The sequence below is a fragment of the Platalea leucorodia genome (genome assembly GCF_965183815.1).
Source record: "Platalea leucorodia genome assembly, chromosome: 3".
NCBI classification, from domain to species: Eukaryota; Metazoa; Chordata; class Aves; order Pelecaniformes; family Threskiornithidae; genus Platalea; species Platalea leucorodia.
In genome coordinates, this window is record NC_138825.1 from 128,048,375 (window position 1) to 128,066,406 (window position 18,032).

The window sequence follows — 18,032 nt, forward strand, 5'->3', positions numbered from 1 at the left end:
GCAGGGTGCCTGTTAGCCTGGCCTCTGCCCGAAAAGGGGTGTTTTTACACGCCCGTCTCGCCTGTCGTTGCCGCCGCGCGCAGTCGAGATCAGCGGCGGGGAGCCCCGCGTCCCCGGCGCCGGCCGGGAGCAGGGTGAGGAAGGCCGGGCGCTGACAGGGTTCGAGGGCTGGTGCCGAGCCGCGGAGGGAGGCAGAGCGGGTCCCTCCGTCTCTCCTGCGCTCGGCTGCGCTGCCGGTTGCTGCCCCCGGGGGAGTTGGGAGACACGGACAGGGCGGGGGGGGGCAGCTCCTCTCGGTACCGAAGCCTCTTTACGCGGCCGTTACCGGCGGGGCCCGGTGTGGGGACGCCCGGCCTCCGCTGCTCCCGCAGGGGCCGGTCCCGAGGCCACGGGGCGGCGGAGCCAGCGCCTCGGGCAGCGCGCCAGCCGCTCCCGCCGCCAAACGCAGCGCTGCGCCCGCCTCCTGGGGCCAGCGCTGCAGCACGGCCACCGAGCCACCGCGGGCACTCGCCCGCCCCGCCCCCGCTCAGCTCTGTCCTTGCCACCGCCACGCCAGGGGAGAGCGCGAACGCAGTCCCCCACTACCACAAATTATGCAGTCGAGTTTCCCGCATTTGGGGAAATCGCAGGGGTCAGCACACCCGGAGTGCAGGGGATGAGCCTCGCCCTGGGAAAACCACCTGCCTGATCATGGTGTCTCCCCTGCCAGGTAAGTATGAAACCACACCCCCCCGCAGCCCCCCGCACCCCCGCGCACGCACACTCAACGCACGGCCACCCCCGCGCGCCACCGCCACCGCCACCGCCACCGCGCCGCCGCCCGCGCCCCGCGCCCCGCCGCCCCAAACAGCCCGCGCACCGCCCGCGCGCGACGCTGCCCGTCGGCGACCGGGCGCCACGGTGTCCCGACAGCCCGCGCGGCGCTCATCTGCATGGACACGCCCTCTCCGGGCCTCCAGCCCCGCCCCCTCGGGCGGTTCCGCCCTCGGGGCCGCAGAGAAGGCGGCCCCGCTCTGTGGGCGGGGCAGATCGGGGCGGGGCCTATATGGTGCGGGGCGCCTCCGCCCCGCCCCGCCGCGTCACGTGACCGGGCACCCGCGGTCCCGCCTCGGCGGGGCGGGGCGGAGACGTGGCAGCAGGGGCGCGGGGCCCGTGTGCGCGGCTGCAGCCAATCGCCGTGAGCGGCGGGCGCACGCGCCCCGCCCCCCCCCCACGCCGGGCGCCGCCGCCTCCCGCTCCCCTGCGCTCGGCGGCGATGGCGGCGGCGGCGGCGGCGGGCCCGGGCCCGGGCCCGGCCTCGGCTGGCGGCGGCCGCTGGGAGGTGGTGCGGAAGGGCCGGCGGCCCGCGGGCGGCCCCGGCAGCCGCCGCGCCCTGGGCGAGGCGAACGCCGGCCGCACGCTGCCTCTGGCGGGTGAGCGCGGCGGGGCCGGGCCGCGCGTGGTGCCGCGGCCGCCGCCTCCTCGGGCCGCGCCGTGCGTGGGACCCGCGGCTCCGGGGGGGCCCTGGTTGGGGCCGGGGGGGGGGCCTTCGTGGGGCGGGTGGGCGGGCGGGCCGGCCGCGGCGAGGGGCTGTGGGCTGGGCCGCGGGGGTGCGGGGTCCCCGCACTGCCCCCGCTGCGGGCACGGCGAGGCCGCGGGTGCGGCGCCCCGGGGCAGTGCCGGGGCTCGGGCCCGGCTCGCCCATGGGCCCGGGGAGCGTCCCCCCGCCCCGGTGCTCTCGCAGCCCCCCTCCACCTTCTCCCCTTTCCCCGGGTTCCAGCTCCCATCGCCACCTCTGACACCATCTTCGAGCTGGGCTTCGAGAAGGCGCTGAAGAAGCAGAACAAGGAGCAGGTCCCTCCCGCCGCCGCGCCTGAGCAGCCCCACCGCAAGCCGCATGCAGGGAAGAGCGCGAAGAAGCCCTCGGCCAACGACGCCAGCGTCAAGGCTGGCAAATGCCGCTCGCTGGAGGAAGCCCTGAGAGCCGTGAGTGTGCCCGGCCGGGCCTCCCGGGCGCCCTGCCCGCGCACGTCTGCGGCCGCTCGTCCCCAGGCTGCCCTGTGCCTGCAGGCCTCAGAGCGCCCAGGTCGCTCCTGACTCGTGCTGCTGCAGCGGAGCCGAAGCTCCGGGCGCTGTCGTTCCCCGGCCCTCGCCGAGGCCGGCCGGCGTTCTGGCAGCCCACGCTCTCCGCCGCATCGGGAGCGAGAGCCTGGGTGCCCGGGGCGTTGTTAAATCCGGTTGAAAGTAGCGACACAGAGCACAGTGTCCTGCTTCGGTTCAGCTTTACCATGGAGGTTCCTCACACCTCGGGAGGAGGAGGAGGAGGAGGCAGCTGGCGCCTGCGCCCCAGTCCCTCTGTGCTGTGAGACCCCCGGGCTCGTTACCGCGTCCTCGCCTTCACGCAGGGACGAGCGCTTCTGCCCACCGCCGGCCGCAGCCCAGGGCAGTCGCGTTTGCTGTGGGAGTGGAACAGATGGCGCTCGGTGCTTTGGCGAGCGCGGGGCTGGCCTGGGAGATTGGTCTCGTGCTTGAAGTGGTGCTTTTGCTGTAGGCAGGAGGCAGCTGGAAGGGAATTTCTGTTTTCTTTCTTCACCCACTCCCTGTCTGCTGTCTGGGAGGAATCCTGAGAAAGTGCCACTGGTGAAGCCTCCTCCCTGTCGTACCACTGAGGTCCTGGGGAGCCGTTTCTGCAGCTCGTGCTCCCTGCGCTTCAGATGAATCTGCAGAACTCGTTTGTCTTCCTCCTGCCTGCTCTTGCGGTGTCTGAGCGTGGACAGGTTTTAGAAAGGAACCCTGAATTAACTCTGTGGAGGCAACGCGTCCACTGGGAAAGCGGCTGCCTGGCAGAGCTCTCCCGCAGCCGTCTCCCGTCCGGCTCCTCGCGTTTGCCCAGGTGCCGCGTCTTGCTCGTGCCCTGAGTGCCTCTGGTCTCCCCCGCCGCAGGGGTGGGGGTTCCCTCCGCTCCACTGAGCACAAGCTGTTCTCCACGTCCAGCTTTTGCACACAGAGACAGCTCAGAGCAGAATTCACGTGTGTTATTTCTGTGTGTTGTGGCAGATATTGCTCAGGGAGAGCGGCCGGGGGCTGAAGCGTGGTTGCCCTGTAGCTGCTCTGCACAGCTCAGCAGTGACAAATGCCGCCGTCCGACTGTTGCTCCATCAGCTCCGTTGACAGCATCAGTTTTTTGACATAGCAGCCGTTATTTTTTTTCTTATTCCTCTTTTCAAAATGATTGCTGAAATAAACATGCAATGAAAGGTGCCCAGCCCAGATGTAATAATGCGCTGTGGCTGAAATCCACTGCCTACAGAAATGTTAGACTGCAAAACTTCGAACAGACGTTAAAGTTGTGCTGCAGCTCCTCAGCTCCCTGAAGTGTAGGCAGGGTATCTGTCCCCGCGAGCTTGCGGATCATCTGAGTTTAAAAGCAGACGATAGGCATGTTTCGCGGCAGATAGGGGAGGAGGAAGGTGAGGGGATGCGAGCTGCTGTCTGTACTCGTGGTTTGTCGGTTGCGGGTCATTAATCAGGTTGGTCTTGATGATCTTGGCTGTTTTCTCCTTCGCGGACGCTGGGCACAGTTGCCTGACGGTGCTGGTACAAACTGGTGATGCTGGGCTGATCCACACTGAGCTGTGGCCTCTTGCTGCTCGCTGCCCGGAGCGAGCCTTTGAGGACGCCGGCACGCTCCTCGGCGGTTTGCACGGCCAGCCGGTCCCAGGCGATGCTCGCCGCAGGCCATGCGGGAGCGCAGAGCGGCAGAGCCCCGGCTGGCGCCGGCGCGAAGGTGGAGCGTGGAGCGAGGAAAACCCCGGTGTTCCCCGGGGGCAGCTCTGAGGAGGGAGACGAGCTGGTTTCTGCGGCTGTGCCAGCACAACCCATCCTCCTGACGTCTCTGTTGGCTCTGGGGCTTTCTGCAGCCCCTCTGGCGCCAGGTTCCCCACGTGGGTTTTGTTATTCCCCAGCAGTCTTTGCTGATCTGAAGAAAATGTGTTTCCAGTACAAAACTAAATGCTGTCTCCAGGCCAGCACTCCTGTTCGCGTTGGCAGCTGGTGGATTGGAGGGGGGTTCCATGCGGGAAGGGCGGTGTTCTCGGGGTGAAGGTGGGGAGCGTTTCCCTCCGTGCCCAGCAGCTCCTTAGGAGCTGAACTTAACTCTCTTCTTTCCACGCGTTTTGTCCAGATTTGCACATCCTGCGTTGAATTTGTCTGTCTGTCGCTTCCAGCTCGACCTGGCGGATCTGCAGAAGGAGCTGGATAAAAGCCAGAGCGTGTTCCCCGAGAACCCCTCCGTCTGGGTGAAGGACCTGGCCAGCTATCTCAACTACAAGCTGCAGGCACCCAGGAGCGACCCCATGCTCAGCCAGCACCCCCACGGTCAGTGGCGTTTACCCTGCCCCGCTGCCGGGGGGTCCCCACCCCACACCTTCGCTCTGGAGCGGCTCTGTGCTTTGCAGAGCAACGGGGCCGGTGCTTCCCCGCGGCTGGGCCAGCTCAGCGTGGTCCTTAAAACCACGGGGTGATGGGGCAGCCGGGTGCAGGGAGCGGCTCGGGATGCAGCCGGGAAGAAGCAGCCTCTGACCGCTCCACCTCCGCCAACCTTAGAGAATCATTTGGGTTGGAAAAGAGCCTTAAGGTCACCGGGTCCAACCGTCTTGGTCCCAGCAGGAAGACTCGAAGGGGTTCAGTGCCATGTAAATCCCTTTGGCTCCATCCGTGCCAGGTTCATTTTGTACAGGTTTCTTAAGCGTACAGGTTAAAGGGCAGCTCGCTAAAGAGGCAGTTTTCAGGAATGTTGGAGCGGACAGGACCAAAACAGTCACAGATGGGAACGGAAAAAGTCTCCTGTTTTCACCTGAGGCAAATCAGGTCCAGCCTGTCTCACAGTCCGGGCTTGTTCCCTGTAAACTGAGATGTTTGGGCTTTTCTTTGCTCCCCCCCCCCCCCCCCCCGCCCCAAACAGGTTTTCTTCTGTGCCAAAACCGTCTTAGGAAACTTGGTAGTAGAAAAGGCACAAGACTGTGTTCTTTATTCAACAAATAAAATGGGGATTATTTGCTCGATTCTGTGATATCACTACAACTGACTTCCCTTGACTACAAAGACAATGAAATTGTGTATCCAGTTGGCAAATTAGAGACTTTCCCTGGTTGCCCCTTCTCCATAAGGACCCGCGACCTGTTCCTACTATTGTGGGATTCAGGAATCTGCTTGCAGGTGTCCGCACTCAGCTTTAAATGGATATTCCAGCTGGATTTCCCTTTCGCGCCTGATGTGTTGGTCTACACTTGCTTTGAGCACTTGTTGCTGGGGTGACAATGGGTCAAAGAGCAGAATCTCTTCTCAAAACCTGTGTATATCCTGCAGTACCAACATTTGACAGAAAGCAATCCTTTATTGCCGAATTAGATGCATCTAATGTAGAATAACTAAGAAGTCGCTTGTTGACCCTGCAGTGTATGAGGACAAGGCGCTTCTCTGCGAGCGCCTCGCGCGCTGGGCCAGCTTCTCCTTGCAGCTGCAGCTGAAAGCCTCGCAAACTTGCACTCACTAAACTCTTCCTCCTCTTCTGTTGGCTCCAGACTATCCGTACTGCCTGGTGAGCAAGGAGCTGAAGCACATCATCAGATCCCTGCTGGCAAGGTCGTCCAGCGTGCTGGAACTCTTCTTCGACCACTGTATTTATACCATGCTACAAGAGCTGGACAAAACCCCAGGTAAGATGCAGTCGGCGCAGGTCCGGGGCACCGACGTGCCCGTTGTGCTCTCTTAGTGCGGTCGTTCTTCTGCAAGGCGGTCTGGTGCTGAGGCTTTCTGGCCACGGGGATGCTGCTGCTCCTTGTCACCTCTTCTAAGAGCTCTTCAGGACTCGTTTGTGGAGAAGGTGAGGTGGGAAACTCCTTCTGTGCCTATTGCCTGCAGTGAGGGGCTGTTCCTGCCTGCGGGGTTTCAGGCTGGAGGAGCCGGAGCAGGCGTAGCTGGGGATGGGATACGAGCCCGGCGTGGTGCTGTCAGGGGGAGAGTTGCAGAAGGGAGGATACGTGGTGGGAGGTGCCTCTCCGAGGGCTTTCGCATTTCTGCTGCCAAAACCAGCACAGGCGTGTGTTGCTGCAGCTTGTAAAGTGGGGTCTTTTGGCCTTAAGAAACCTGGCAAAAGCTGGTTTGCTGCTGTGCTGCGGTAACGGTGTTCCCTACGAAGCGAGGGGTCCTGTCTGAGCGACCGTGTGGGGAGCAGGCGGCTGTTTCTGCCCTCTGACACAGAGCGTGCGAACGCCCAGCGGCGTTCCCTGGGTGTTCAGGCATCCCGAATGACAGCGATGGCCTGCTGCTTTCACCCGGGTGTCAGACACAAACCCTAAACGCCCGTTTCCGTACGTTGCCTGCCACGCCGTCGGCTGCCGATAGCTTTAGCAGCAGCACCCGGGTACCGCCTGTCCCCAGCCCCGGCTCTGCTGTCTCCTGCGCTGAAAGGCCAGTGGCCCCGTGCACGGTTTGTTTCCATCACAAAACCCACCTGACTTGATCAAAACGATGGGACGCAATAGCACAAAATAGTTGTTAGCAAATGGTCAAGGCGCTGCTTTGCTTTGGGAGTTGCGTTCGTGTGTAATTTGGGAAGATGCTTGGCTGTTGGAGCTGCTGCGAGGTCGGTCCGTGACGGGGAGGACCGAGGGGCTCCGCGGGGCTCTGCGGCTGCGCCGGCCTCTGCCACCACTGCTGCAGCCTTGCACAGCCGCTGCCCTTGCATTGGCCCAACCGCTGTGGGCTGGGTGGCCAATGCATCTGGCACGAAAGCCGGGTGCGTCCCAGGGGAGGGTCATGGCAGCAATGGGACCGTGCTGGAGAGCAGGACTGGCCCGGGGGGCAGCCAGCCCCTGCCTGGGGGGCAACCAGCCCCTGCTGTGGCCATGCCACCCATCCCAGGGTTCAGCAGAGCTGGAGGGGGTTGCTGGACAGTGCCTGGGAACCAAGGGGGTCCCCTGAACCCTCCTTTGAACGTGAACAAGGGGAAAAGGAGCCCTTGGAAGTTCCCGGACTTGGGGCTGTGAGGGTGATGGTTACCGTGCCTGCCTGCCGCTGCTTTGGAGGGCAGAGCTGGGCCAGGGGGGCTTTAGGAAGCTGCCGATGGTTTTCCGAGGGTCTGTGGGGCCTGTCCTGCTCCTGTGGGCTGGAGCCCTGTAGTGGGGGGTCCTGGGCAGAGGGTGAGTGGGGGGCAGTGCCAGGGAGGGAGCAGGCCCCACGCCGCTGTGCTGGGGCTCGTGCCTGGGTGAGCAGGGCAGGTCTGTGCAGAGGGGAGGGAGACGCGTGAAGCGGCCCGTGGCTGAGAAGGCCTCTTCTGTGCTCTGTTTCAGGGGAGTCTTTGCACGGGTACAGGATCTGCATCCAGGCGGTGCTTCTGGACAGGCCCAAAATCGCCACGATGAACCTGGGCAAGGTGAGCGGGGCACCTGGGTTGGCAGGCACTTTCTGGGCAGATTCACTAAACCCAGCAGTGCTGCTCCTCCTCCCGCCCTGAGGATCCCCCGGAGCGGCCGGACGATGAGCATCGTTCCCGTTAATCAGAATTCCTTTGGGAGCTGTTGGGGTTGTCCCGCGCGCAAAGCCCTCGAGCCTCCCTGTGCTGGCAGCCCACGCAGAGGGACCGGTACCTCCAGTATCTTCCCTCCTCCCCAGATGTGCTGGCGCCGCTGTCAGCAGCAGTGTCCCTCGGTGTCTCTTCTTTAAAGACCTTGTCCCAAGCTTGTGCTCCGTCTCTGCCGCACGCTCTGTGCTCTGCCACTCTCAGAGGGAGTGGGATGTGTGGCTGCGCTCAGCAGTGAGGCAGCCATGGGACAGAAATGAGGGGTTTTGGGGTCCCACTCCTTCGAAGCAAGCGGGTGATGGCTGCGGCTGTGGCTCGGGTGCCGTCCAACACCATGTGGTGCTGGCAGATCTGCTTCCCCAGGGCCAGGGTTTGGGGTTCCGCCTGCCCCCAGCCAGCATGGCTCCTGGCTTTGCCTGGTGCTGAGGGTCCCTCCCGGGGGGCTAGGGGCTCTGCCTTGCTCCGGGGGCTGCTCCCTGCCAGGCCGGGCAGCCCAGGGCCCAGTGGAGCCACCGCCGTCCTGCGGCACTGGCGGCCCCGTGAAGCGACGTGGCTCCGGACTCATTCGCGATGGTGTTGAGGTGGGACGGGCTGAGGCTCTTTTTGATTAACGTGTCCTTGTCTTCGCCCTAGTACTTGGAGGTGCTGCGGTCCCACCAGAACAGGCCAGCAAAATGCCTTACCGTCCTCTGGGCGCTGGGACAGGCTGGATTCGCAGACCTCCATGAGGGCCTGAAAGGTGAGAGCCGGGAGCGGCAGGCTGGGCGCCTGTCCCTGCCGAGGGGGCTCCCCCGCCCCTGGGAGCATGAGGAGAGTGGGGCTGGCCCCCGGTGCTGCCTGCACATCTCCGCTCCCGCTGGCATTACCGCTCAGGTGCGGGGTCTGCTTCAAAACACGCTGTCCCGCTGCTGAAATGCTGGAGAGGGGGCTGCAGCGGGGTCCAGGGGGTGGTGGTAGTCAAACGGCTCCGGGGAGCTCCTGGGAACTGGGATGTCTGCAGCTGCTGTGAGTGCCTGCCGGCGTGGGCACACCGGGCCTGTCAGATGCTCGTTTGGGAGCAGAATCATAGAATTGTTTACGTTGGAAAAGATCATCGAATCCAGCCGAGCAGTGGTGTCCCCGGTGCTGCGGTGGGGCTGGGTCGGGGTTTGCTGCCTGGCATGTTGTGTGCGATGCTGCTCGCTGGGACAGACTGCTCGTTGCGCCTCGTGCATGCCCTCATTCCTCAGCCATATATGCTCAGGCTAGTCGCCACCGCAGAAGGGGAGCGACATGTGCTGAAGTGTGTTTATAGAGGCGCAAATACTCGGTGCTTAGAGTGGCGACATTGTAGAGCTGCCTGAAGTGGTTAATTACTTCTGGGGGAAGCTGGAGATGTTGCAAGAAGCACGTTGCTTACAGAAGGGTGAGTTCAGATCTCCTGCTGAGCCTCGGTGGCCGCTCTGCAATGACAGAAACTGCCCTTACGGCATCTTGTCTCTGGAGAGCATCTTCCTCCGGCTGGGAGAGGGAAATCGCTGGATGCCAGGAGGAACCGTCCTGCCTGGAAGGACAGGGAGCGTGCTGCTCTGCCATTCCCCCGCAAGCAGAGCAGGCGAGGTAGCACAGCCGCCCTGGAGCCCTTCTCGAAGGGTCAGTCTGTCTGTCTGGTCACCTGCCAGGCGTTTTGAGTGGGGAAAATGTCCTGGGTTTAAATGTAGCTGCGTTCCTGGCACCTGAGCATTCCTCTGCTTTTCAGTTGCTGCTTGCGGACCCGAGGAGCGCCTGTGCTGATGGAAGGAGCGGGCGGTGCGGCCGGGGAGCACTCGGTGTCACCTGGGGCATGGGGACACAGCAGGAGCCCTCCTGCTCCCCGATCTGACCGCTGCCTCTCTCCCGCAGTGTGGCTCGGCGTCATGCTCCCGGTGCTCGGCATCAAGTCTCTCTCCCCATACGCTGTTGCCTACCTGGACCGCCTGCTGATGTGAGTTACGCCTCGCTTTCATTATCGGGGTATCTTCGTTAAGAGGAACGAACATCTGCCTGGGCTGCTGGGCGCGGTGTGACTTGTCTGCATTGCGGTGGTGGAAGGCGTGCGCGAGAGTGTGAGGAGTGGGTGTGCGGCCCTGCAGAGCCTGCAGCGGTGGGCTTGCCGTGCGGGTTAGCTCTGATCTTTGGAGGCTGCCTGTTGTGTCGGGTGTCCAGACAGCAGTTTTGGCACCTCCCGACCGCGTCTGGCGCAGTGATGGCTGCTGGTTCTGCAATGGCTCTGTAGAAATGCTGGGTTTCTGTGCAGGTTTCCTCTCTGCCGCTGCTGGTGCCTTTCCTAAAATGAGGTGGGCAGGTGGTGGAGGGGGAGCAGAGCCCTTCCCCGGCCGGCCCTGGTCGCCTCCCCGAGGCAGGCGAGCGGCTGAGCTGCCCCTCAGCTCCAGGTGGGACAGGGTGCTCTGGTGCCACAGCTTGAGGCCACAGCAGCGCTGGTGCGACCCTGTGGGTGCCCTGTGCCAGGAACAGGCTTCTCTGGTGCCGGCGTGCCTTATCGCCTGTCCCCGCATCCTGGAAGAGCCGCTCCCGCTCTGAGGGCCGGTGGCGTCTGTGCCCGGAGGGACGGCGCTCCGAGGAGCAGGGTCCTATTGCCGCCGGCTGCTGCGGCACACAGGCGCGTTGGGGCTCCCAGCTGCGGCAAGAGGTGCTGGCAGTATCTGCCGGTGCAGGCAGATGAGCTTTTCCCTGCGAGGAGAAGGGAGGTGGCGTTTGGCTGGAGGTCGGGGACCGGCGGCTCTGCTGGCCTCTGCACAGGCGAGGGCAGCCACGTCTCCGGCATTGCCCCCTTGGCACAGTGTAACCCCAGCCGGCAACTAAGCCCCATGCTCGCTCCCCCCGGTGGGATGGGGGAGAGAATGGGAAGGGTAAAAGCGAGAAAACTCATGGGTTGAGATAAGAACAGTTTAATAGGTAAAGCGAAAGCCGCGCACGCAAGCAAAGCAAACCAAGGAATCCATTCCCTCCTTCCCATCGGCAGGCAGGCGCTCAGCCATCCCCAGGAAAGCAGGGCTCCATCGCACGTAACGGTGACTTGGGAAGACAAACGCCGTCACAGCAAATGTCCCCCTCTTCCTCCTCCTTTTTCCCCCAGTTTTGTTACGGAGCATGGTGTCCTGTGGTGTGGGGCAGCCCTTCGGTCACGGGGGGCAGCTGTCCCGGCCGTGTCCCCTCCCAGCCCCGTGCCCCCGGCCTGCTCGCGGGTGGGGTGGGTGGGAGGCAGAGAAGGCCTGGACTCTGCGTCAGCACGGCTCAGCAGGACCGAAACCATCCCTGTGTGATCAGTGTTTCCAGCACAAATCCAAAACACAGCCCCATACCAGCTACTGTGAAGAAAATTACCTCTATCCCAGCCCAAACCAGCACAGGGGGCTGAACCATTACTGCAGCGGCTCCAGCACCCAGGGTCTGGTGCCACACAGCACAGGTAGCTGGTGCTGGGGGAGGTTTGGAGTGGTTTCGTGGTGGGCACCGAGGGGCATCCCCTGCCCTTCCAAAGGGTTCGAGCGGTTTTATTTAAGTTGATTTTTTTTATTCCTGCTTCACAGTAACAAGAATGTTGCATTTGGTTTTGCCAGAGGATTTTGTGGAGGTTCATTGAGCCAACCTTCACAGTTCCTCCTGATCTTTCTGAACCTTTATTTAATCAGTTTTCTACAATCTGGTTTCTCTTCTCTGACTGCATTTCATTTATTGGCAAGCCTGGTCACAGGCCTGCCAGACCTCGGTCGCCTGCAGCCTCCTGGGGGGGAAAAGAGCAGAGGAACCCTTGTGCCTGGCACCAGCAGCGGGTGCCAACACCGCCCGTCGCTCTGGTCACTGCCAGCGGCTCCCGCAAACCCCTTTTCCCCCTGTGCTTTGGCAGTGGGGCCATGGCAGGAGCGCGGGGACACCGAGAGCACCAGGGACTGGGGCGCTCCCTGGCCACTGTGGCCCAGGGAGGGGCTGGCCAGCCCCATTGGCCCCCTGAGGCCGCCTGCCTTGTCCCAGGGGTGTGGAGGCAGCTGCCTGCATCCATCCTGCCTGGCCGGTCGCTGCTGTGAGGGGATAGAGCCCCTGGAGCCCCAGAGCTGCCTGCTGACTGTGCAGGGTGGCTCTAAGTAGCAGCAAAGGTGGAGAACCGTGGTGGCCAGAAACCACCAGCATGTACCTAAGCGGTGTGTCCAGCTGAAGGGAGACGGCCAGGGCCGGGGCCATGGCGGCCCTTCCCTCCCCGGCCACATTCGGCCGCCGGCACATCTGTCACGGCTCATGGCGTTTGTTTCTGCTGTGCAGGATGCACTCGAACCTGACCAAAGGCTTCGGTATGATAGGACCCAAGGATTTCTTCCCCCTCCTGGACTTTGCCTTCATGCCCAACAACTCGCTGCCACCCAGGTATGCCAGCACCCCCTCAGTAGACCCCAGCGTGGGCCGCGCTGTGGGGCGAGCACCCCGGTCCCCTCGCTGGCCGCTCTCTGCAGCCCCGCTGCCGTCTCCCCTCAGCCTGCAGGAGCAGCTACGGCGGCTCTACCCTCGCCTGAAGGTGCTGGCGTTCGGCGCGAAGCCGGAGACGGCGCTGCACTCCTACTTCCCCTCCTTCCTCTCCCGAGCTACGCCGAGCTGCCCTCCCGGCATGAAAAAAGAGGTGAGCCTGACCCCATGGCTTAGGGCAGCCTTGCTGCACCAGCAAGGAGAGAGAGCCAAGCGGGTCCTGTCCTCCCTGCCCTACCCACTGTGGTGGGCGTAGGGCTCTGCCATCCGCCGGCCCGGCTCCCTGGCATGCCGGGCACTGGCCGCCCCTCATACAGGCTCGGCTCCCCTGCGTCGGAGGCCGAACGGGCAGGTGCGACCACGAGGTCGTGGTGGGAGTGTGTCCTGGTAAGGGAGGGAGCGGGACCTTCCTGGGAGCAGCGAGCGTCAGGTTAGCGCCCAGCCTGTCCGGCCTGCGAGGCACTGGAGGACGGGTCAGGTTCGGTGGTCCCCCAGCGGCCCGGGGAGGGGGGCTTGGGGAGGGCCCACGGGGCAGCGGCAGGCCGGACACGTGCCGTCTCGAGGTGAGGACAGCGGTTGTGGGCCGGGGTTCCTGCCGCCCGCAGCCGGGGTCTGGGAATGCCGGACCTGAAAGTTGTTTGGTGCCCCAGGAGCTGGCTGGGATGAGAGCAGCGAGCCGGCGGGCTTGGTCGGCTGTGCCGGCATACAGCCTGGGGCACGGTGTGTCCAATGTGCCAGACCGGGTGATGTGTATCGCTCTGGGGATGAGGATGAGGTGTAACGGCCTGCTGTGCTCTCTTCCCAGCTCCTGACCTCCATGAGCCAGTGCCTGAGCCTGGACCCCCTGAGCTTCAGTGTCTGGAGGCAGCTTTACACCAAGCACCTCTCGCAGTCCAGGTCGGTTCGTGCCTGCTGCCCGCCCACTGCTCTCAGCAGGGCCAGCACCAGCCTGCTTGCATTTAGGAGTGTGTTAAATTGCTTCTCGGAGCTCCTGAGCGAGCCCTGCGTTCTCTTTCCTCCCATAGTTTGCTGCTGAACCATCTCCTGGAGTCCTGGGACAGCAGCAGCAAGAAGGTAGGAGCTGCGGAAAGGAGGAATTGCGTGGGGTGGGGAGGCAACGTAGCTGTGCTGCTGCAGGAGGTCGCTGTCCAAGCAGCATCCCCGTGGGACCTGTGTGTGCCCACGCATCGCCGCTCCAGCGCGCCGGCGGCTCAGCCGGGTCTGCCAGCACGGGCATGTGCCTGCCAGGCTTGAGAGCCGGCACTTCGTCCTGGGAACAGGCAACACCCTGCCTGCGGGCAGGGCGCTTATTTGCTTGCTGAGAGAGAGGAGAGCCTCTTTCCCTCGACGTGCTGCATCAGGACTTGTATTCCAGATTCAACCCCCATTAGGCCTCGCTGTCCTGGTGCTGTGACAAGCGGGGAGGTCGCACTGGCCATGGCTTGGCGTTCCCAGAGGAGCAGCACAGCTCCTGCAGCTCTGGAGCGACGGCTGGCTGGGTCGGCCGAGGCACTTGGTCTCGGTGCGGGAGCCTTGGAGGCATCCCCATAGCCTGATCCGTCCTGCAGGTCCTCGGTGTTTCTGCCCTTCCCATCTCCTCTCCCTCTGCTCCCTCCTGCAGCCCCTGCGGCGCTGGGTTGCGTGGGCGCGCGGTGCTGCCGGCTCGGGGTGCCTGGGGCCGCGACGCAGCTCTTGCTTTCCCCCAGGTGCGTCAGTCGCTGCAGGAAACGGTTCGCTCATTCAAAGTAACGAACGAGGAGCTGGCGGCGAGAGGGCCCAACAGTGACCAGGACGTGGCTGCCTGCAATGCTGCCTGCAAGGTGAGCCCCGGGCAGGGCCGGGTGGTGCCTGCTGTCAGCCAGCGGACGGATTTCGGCTCCGTGCTGGGGTTGCGGTCGGCCTCTCCTGCTGCCGGCACGCGCCGGGGTGAGGGCCCTGCAGCGGCGCCTCTGCAGGACGCACCGGGGACAGATGGCGCTGGCCCTTGTCCATCCTCCCAGCTGCTCAGCAGATGACACTGGTTTCCACTGGGAAGCCAAGGGCGGGCGGTGAGAGCAGCCGCGAGCGCGGCAGCGTGCTGCCGGAGGCCGGTGTGGCTGCATGGGAACCTCACCAGCCTCGGGAGCCGTGCGGTGACGGGGCCTTTTCCTCCTGCTTGCCCAGGAGCTGCTGCGCAAGATGAAGGGTCGGGGCTTCCCCTGGTCGCGGCTGCTGCTTGTCCTCCTGGTCTTCGTGGCTGGCTTCCTCCTGCACGATGTCCGGACGCACGGATCCTTCCAGGGTAAGGCGGCAGCTCCCCTTGCGGCTTTGCTGCTGGCTTTGTGCGAAAGGGGGTGTGGAGGAATGTCCCCGGGGAGCAATAACTTCACCCTTCTCCTGAGGGAAGCCCCTCCACAGCCCTGCCTTCACCCTGAGCCTGTGCGCTGGCTGCCCTCGAGCAGCGTGGCCCCATCCGTCTGCCTTTGAGCGGGGCGTGCTTGGGGGGTACGTGCGCTGTATTCCCGGCAGGTTGTGCGGACAGGCCCCCCTGCTGTCCCTTCTCGGGAGGGTTTTCCCTGGGGCTGCCTGAACCCAGGTTTTCTCTCTGCTCAGGAGTTTCTGCCCCTCTTTGTCCCATATTGGAGTGTTTTCTGAGACATTTCGCAGAGCAGCTCAGGCTGTGCATCCCCAGAGAGAGGCGTCGGGGACAGACAGCGCGCAGCTCCTGCAGACCGAGCCAAAGGGTTGCTCAGGGAATGGCTCTTGTCTCTTCCAGCCTCCTCTTCTGCTCACCTGCTTCGTTCCTCTGGCATCCTGCCGGCCTCGCAGCAAGCCTGGCAGAAGGTCTCCCACTGCTGCCTCGAGGGGTACAGGTCAGTGGCGCCGGCACTGGGCAGCGGCGTGCGTGGCTGGGTGGGCCTGGAGCTGTTGGTGTAGCACAAAGTGATCTCTCTTTGCTGGGAAAGCGTTCCCCAGCTCTGCCTGGAAGGGCTTTCAGCTCAGTTCTCCTCTTCCCTTGGCCTGGGGCAGCAGCTCCAGGTACCTGCGTGCCCCCGTGGCTCTGCTGGCAGTGCCGGGGCAGCCGGTGGTGCCGGGGCAGCCGGCGCTGCCCTCAGCCGGCGCTCGCTCTCTTCCAGGTGGCTGGAGCGGAGCCTGCTGGTCTATGGCTCCCAGGCGGCAGCCGTCCTGCAGCCGCAGCTGGAGCTGCTCTGGGCGAAGAGCGGCGAGGTGGCCCTGTATGCGTCCGAGCAGTGCTCCTCCCTGCTGTCCTGGGTCCGCGACAGCCTGCCCTGGCTCCCCGAGTGGGTAAGAAGGACGTCCCAGCTGCTGGAGGAGACGAACGCCGGCGTGGCTGCCGCCCGCAGGGGCTTGTGAGGCTGAAGAGCCGGTGTCGGGCTCCTGCCAGGTGGCAACACCGAGGGCGGAGGTGCGGGGAGAGGCCCAGAGGAGGAAGGCGATGTCTCTGTTGCAACTCCTGCCGCGGCCATCGGCTGCGAGCCCGCCGGTGCTGGCAGGTCCGGGGAGCACCGCAGCCGGTCTCGGGTGCCATTCCTCCCCCCACGGCCGCAGCTGCCCCAGCCCCTGCGCGCTCACCCCGGCTGCTGGCAGTGACCCCGTCAGATCGGAAAAGGCTCAAAGATAACTCACTGGTTTCCTGAACAGCAGCAGTTTGGTGGAAGGGAGGTGACTTTAGCATCCCACAGAGCAAGCAGCATGGGTGCTCCGCTGTTTGGTGATGTGCCGTATATGAGCCCAGCGGTGACGGAGGGGAGGGCTTGGTGGTGCCAGACCATGGGGGAGAGCGTGAGGAGGAGGGAGGGGTGATGCCTGCCCAACTGTGGGACAGCCTGCTTCAGCAGAGCCTCCTTCGGGGGTAACCAAGACACCAGGCTCCTTGGGGTCCCCGAGCCTGGCGTGTGAGGGGGAGGTTGGTGTTAAACCTGCGCCGGCTCTCTCTGCCCCTGCAGCTCCAGTCCCGGGTCCCGGAGTCCCTGCTGCACTTTGCCGAGTGCGTCAGAGAGCTGCTGCTCTTCCTGGTGCGGAGCTGCCTGCTGCCGCTGCTGGAGTGCGTGGCCGCGGCGCTCGAGCGGGGCTGGAAGCACTGGGTCGACTCCTGCAAGTGAGCATCCCCGGCGCTGCGGGCCCCTGCTGGGCTCCGCTCCGCTCCCCTGGGGTGCTCTGGGGCCCCGCTGGGGGGGGGTCGGTCCCTCGCTGCAGCGGCAGCAGGGTCTCTCCCTGTCCTGGCTGGGGGTGGCTCCTGCTCTGGCAGAGGGACTGGGATGCGGCACCGTGGCCGGCATGGCTGAGCTGCGGTCCTGCGGGGAGCCGTGCCTCTGCCACCCAACCCGCGGCCACCCCGAGCTCTGGGCCGGCTGTGCTCGCCCCCGTCCCCGACTCCTGCTGCGCCCTGACAGCGGGGCCACCCGTGGGCGTCCGAGCCCAGCGTCACCCCCCTGCCGCCGCGGGGAGGAGGGAAGTAGCCACACACCGCCGGCACGGGTACGGTGCGGTGCTCCTGCTCTCGCCGCAGAACCGGCTCCGTGCCCCCTCCCAGGAGGCGACGGGGCCGACGTTCCCGCAGGGCCGTTGAGGGATGATTTGGGGTTCGCAGCCAGGTCCAGGGGGAGCGGGCAATGCTGGAAGGGCGCTCGCTGTAACCGGCTGCTGGCAGAGCCGCGCCGGGCGCGCCGTCCCCACGCTGCCCTGCTCCTGCCGTGCCCCTCCTGCGCTCGGGACGCTGGGGCTGGGTCGCCCCGCAGCCGGCGCGTTCCCTGCCCAAAACCTCTTTTCCTCGTTTTTTCCAGTGGAGAAGTGACGTGGGCCTGCGTGAGAGAGCAGCTGGCGAGCTTCACCTATTCCTCTTGGATTTGTCTGCAAAACACAACCCTAGCCCTCAAAAACTGGGCCTTGGCCATGATTTCGGGACCCTGACCCGAGGAGGGGGACGCCGTCGGGCCCTCTCCCGACGTTCCGGCCACTGGCGACGGGACGATGCCGGGGGTGAATGAACCGGGGGTGAATGAACCGGACTGATGATTTTTTGGGTGTTTTTTCCCCGTTTAACGAGTACGGGCGCTCCTTGCTCCTTCCCGGAGGGGGCTCTGCTGCGGACGGGCGCCCCTTGCCCCGGGGCGGGAGCCCTGCGTGTGGACGCGTGTTTTCATGGACGTGTGTGTATGTACACGCGTGCTTGCGGGCATGCACGTGTGTATCTGTGCGTGCTGTACGTGCGTGCACGTCTATCAGCGTGTGTCTGTATGGACACGTGCACGTGGCTCCGTGCGTGTGCGTACGTGTGCACGTGTGCTCTTGTGGATGTGTGTGCGTGCATCCACGTGTATGTATAGACATGCACATGTGTGTATGTGTGTGTGCTTATGTACAGGTGTGCATAAGTGTGTGTGCACATGTGTGCATGTCCGCTAATGTGTGTATGTGCATGCGTGTGTGTGTACATGTATATGTAGGTGTATGCACATGTGTCTGCATATACATGTTATGTACATGTGTGCATTTGTATGATGTGTCTACATGGACATGTATGCACGTGGCTGTATGTGTACACGTGTGCATGCGCACGTGCTCTTGTGTACGTGTGTGCATATACGTGTGCGTGTATGTATAGACGTGCACGTGTGTGTATGTGTGTTCTTACGTACAGGTGTGCCTAAGTGTGTGTACGTGTGTGCGCATGTCTGCGTACCTGTGTGTATGTGCTCACGTGGGTGCGCGTGTGCGTGTATGTGTAGGTGTGTGCACACCTGTGTGTGTGTGGCGTGTGCACGCGTGCCTGCATATGCATGTTCTGTACATGTGTGTGCATGTGAGGGGGTGTGCACGTGCTGTTTTGCACACCTATGTACGTAGACGTGCATGCACGCGTGTCGAGGCAGGAGCACGCGGTTGCGCACGCCTGTGCACGCGCGCGGCTATAGGCCTGTGCGCGCGTGCACGCACACCCGTGCCCGTGCAGGTGCGCGTGGGCGCGCGCGTGCCC

General features: G+C 64.1%; 1 protein-coding gene across 1 annotated transcript; it reads left to right on the plus strand.

Moving 5' to 3' along the window:
- Nucleotides 1-690: 690 nt before the first annotated feature.
- Nucleotides 691-17,069, plus strand: TMEM214 (transmembrane protein 214; the record flags this gene model as incomplete). Its single annotated transcript, XM_082305518.1, has 19 exons — nt 691-709; nt 960-1,048; nt 1,169-1,412; nt 1,760-1,965; nt 4,206-4,356; nt 5,562-5,696; nt 7,332-7,414; nt 8,195-8,300; nt 9,443-9,524; nt 11,858-11,959; nt 12,068-12,209; nt 12,861-12,952; nt 13,081-13,129; nt 13,762-13,875; nt 14,219-14,336; nt 14,811-14,907; nt 15,172-15,340; nt 16,003-16,154; nt 16,840-17,069. 19 exons carry the CDS (start codon nt 691-693, stop codon nt 16,964-16,966), a joined length of 2,277 nt encoding a protein of 758 aa, XP_082161644.1. The 3' UTR covers nt 16,967-17,069.
- Between the last annotated feature and the right edge of the window lie 963 nt (nt 17,070-18,032).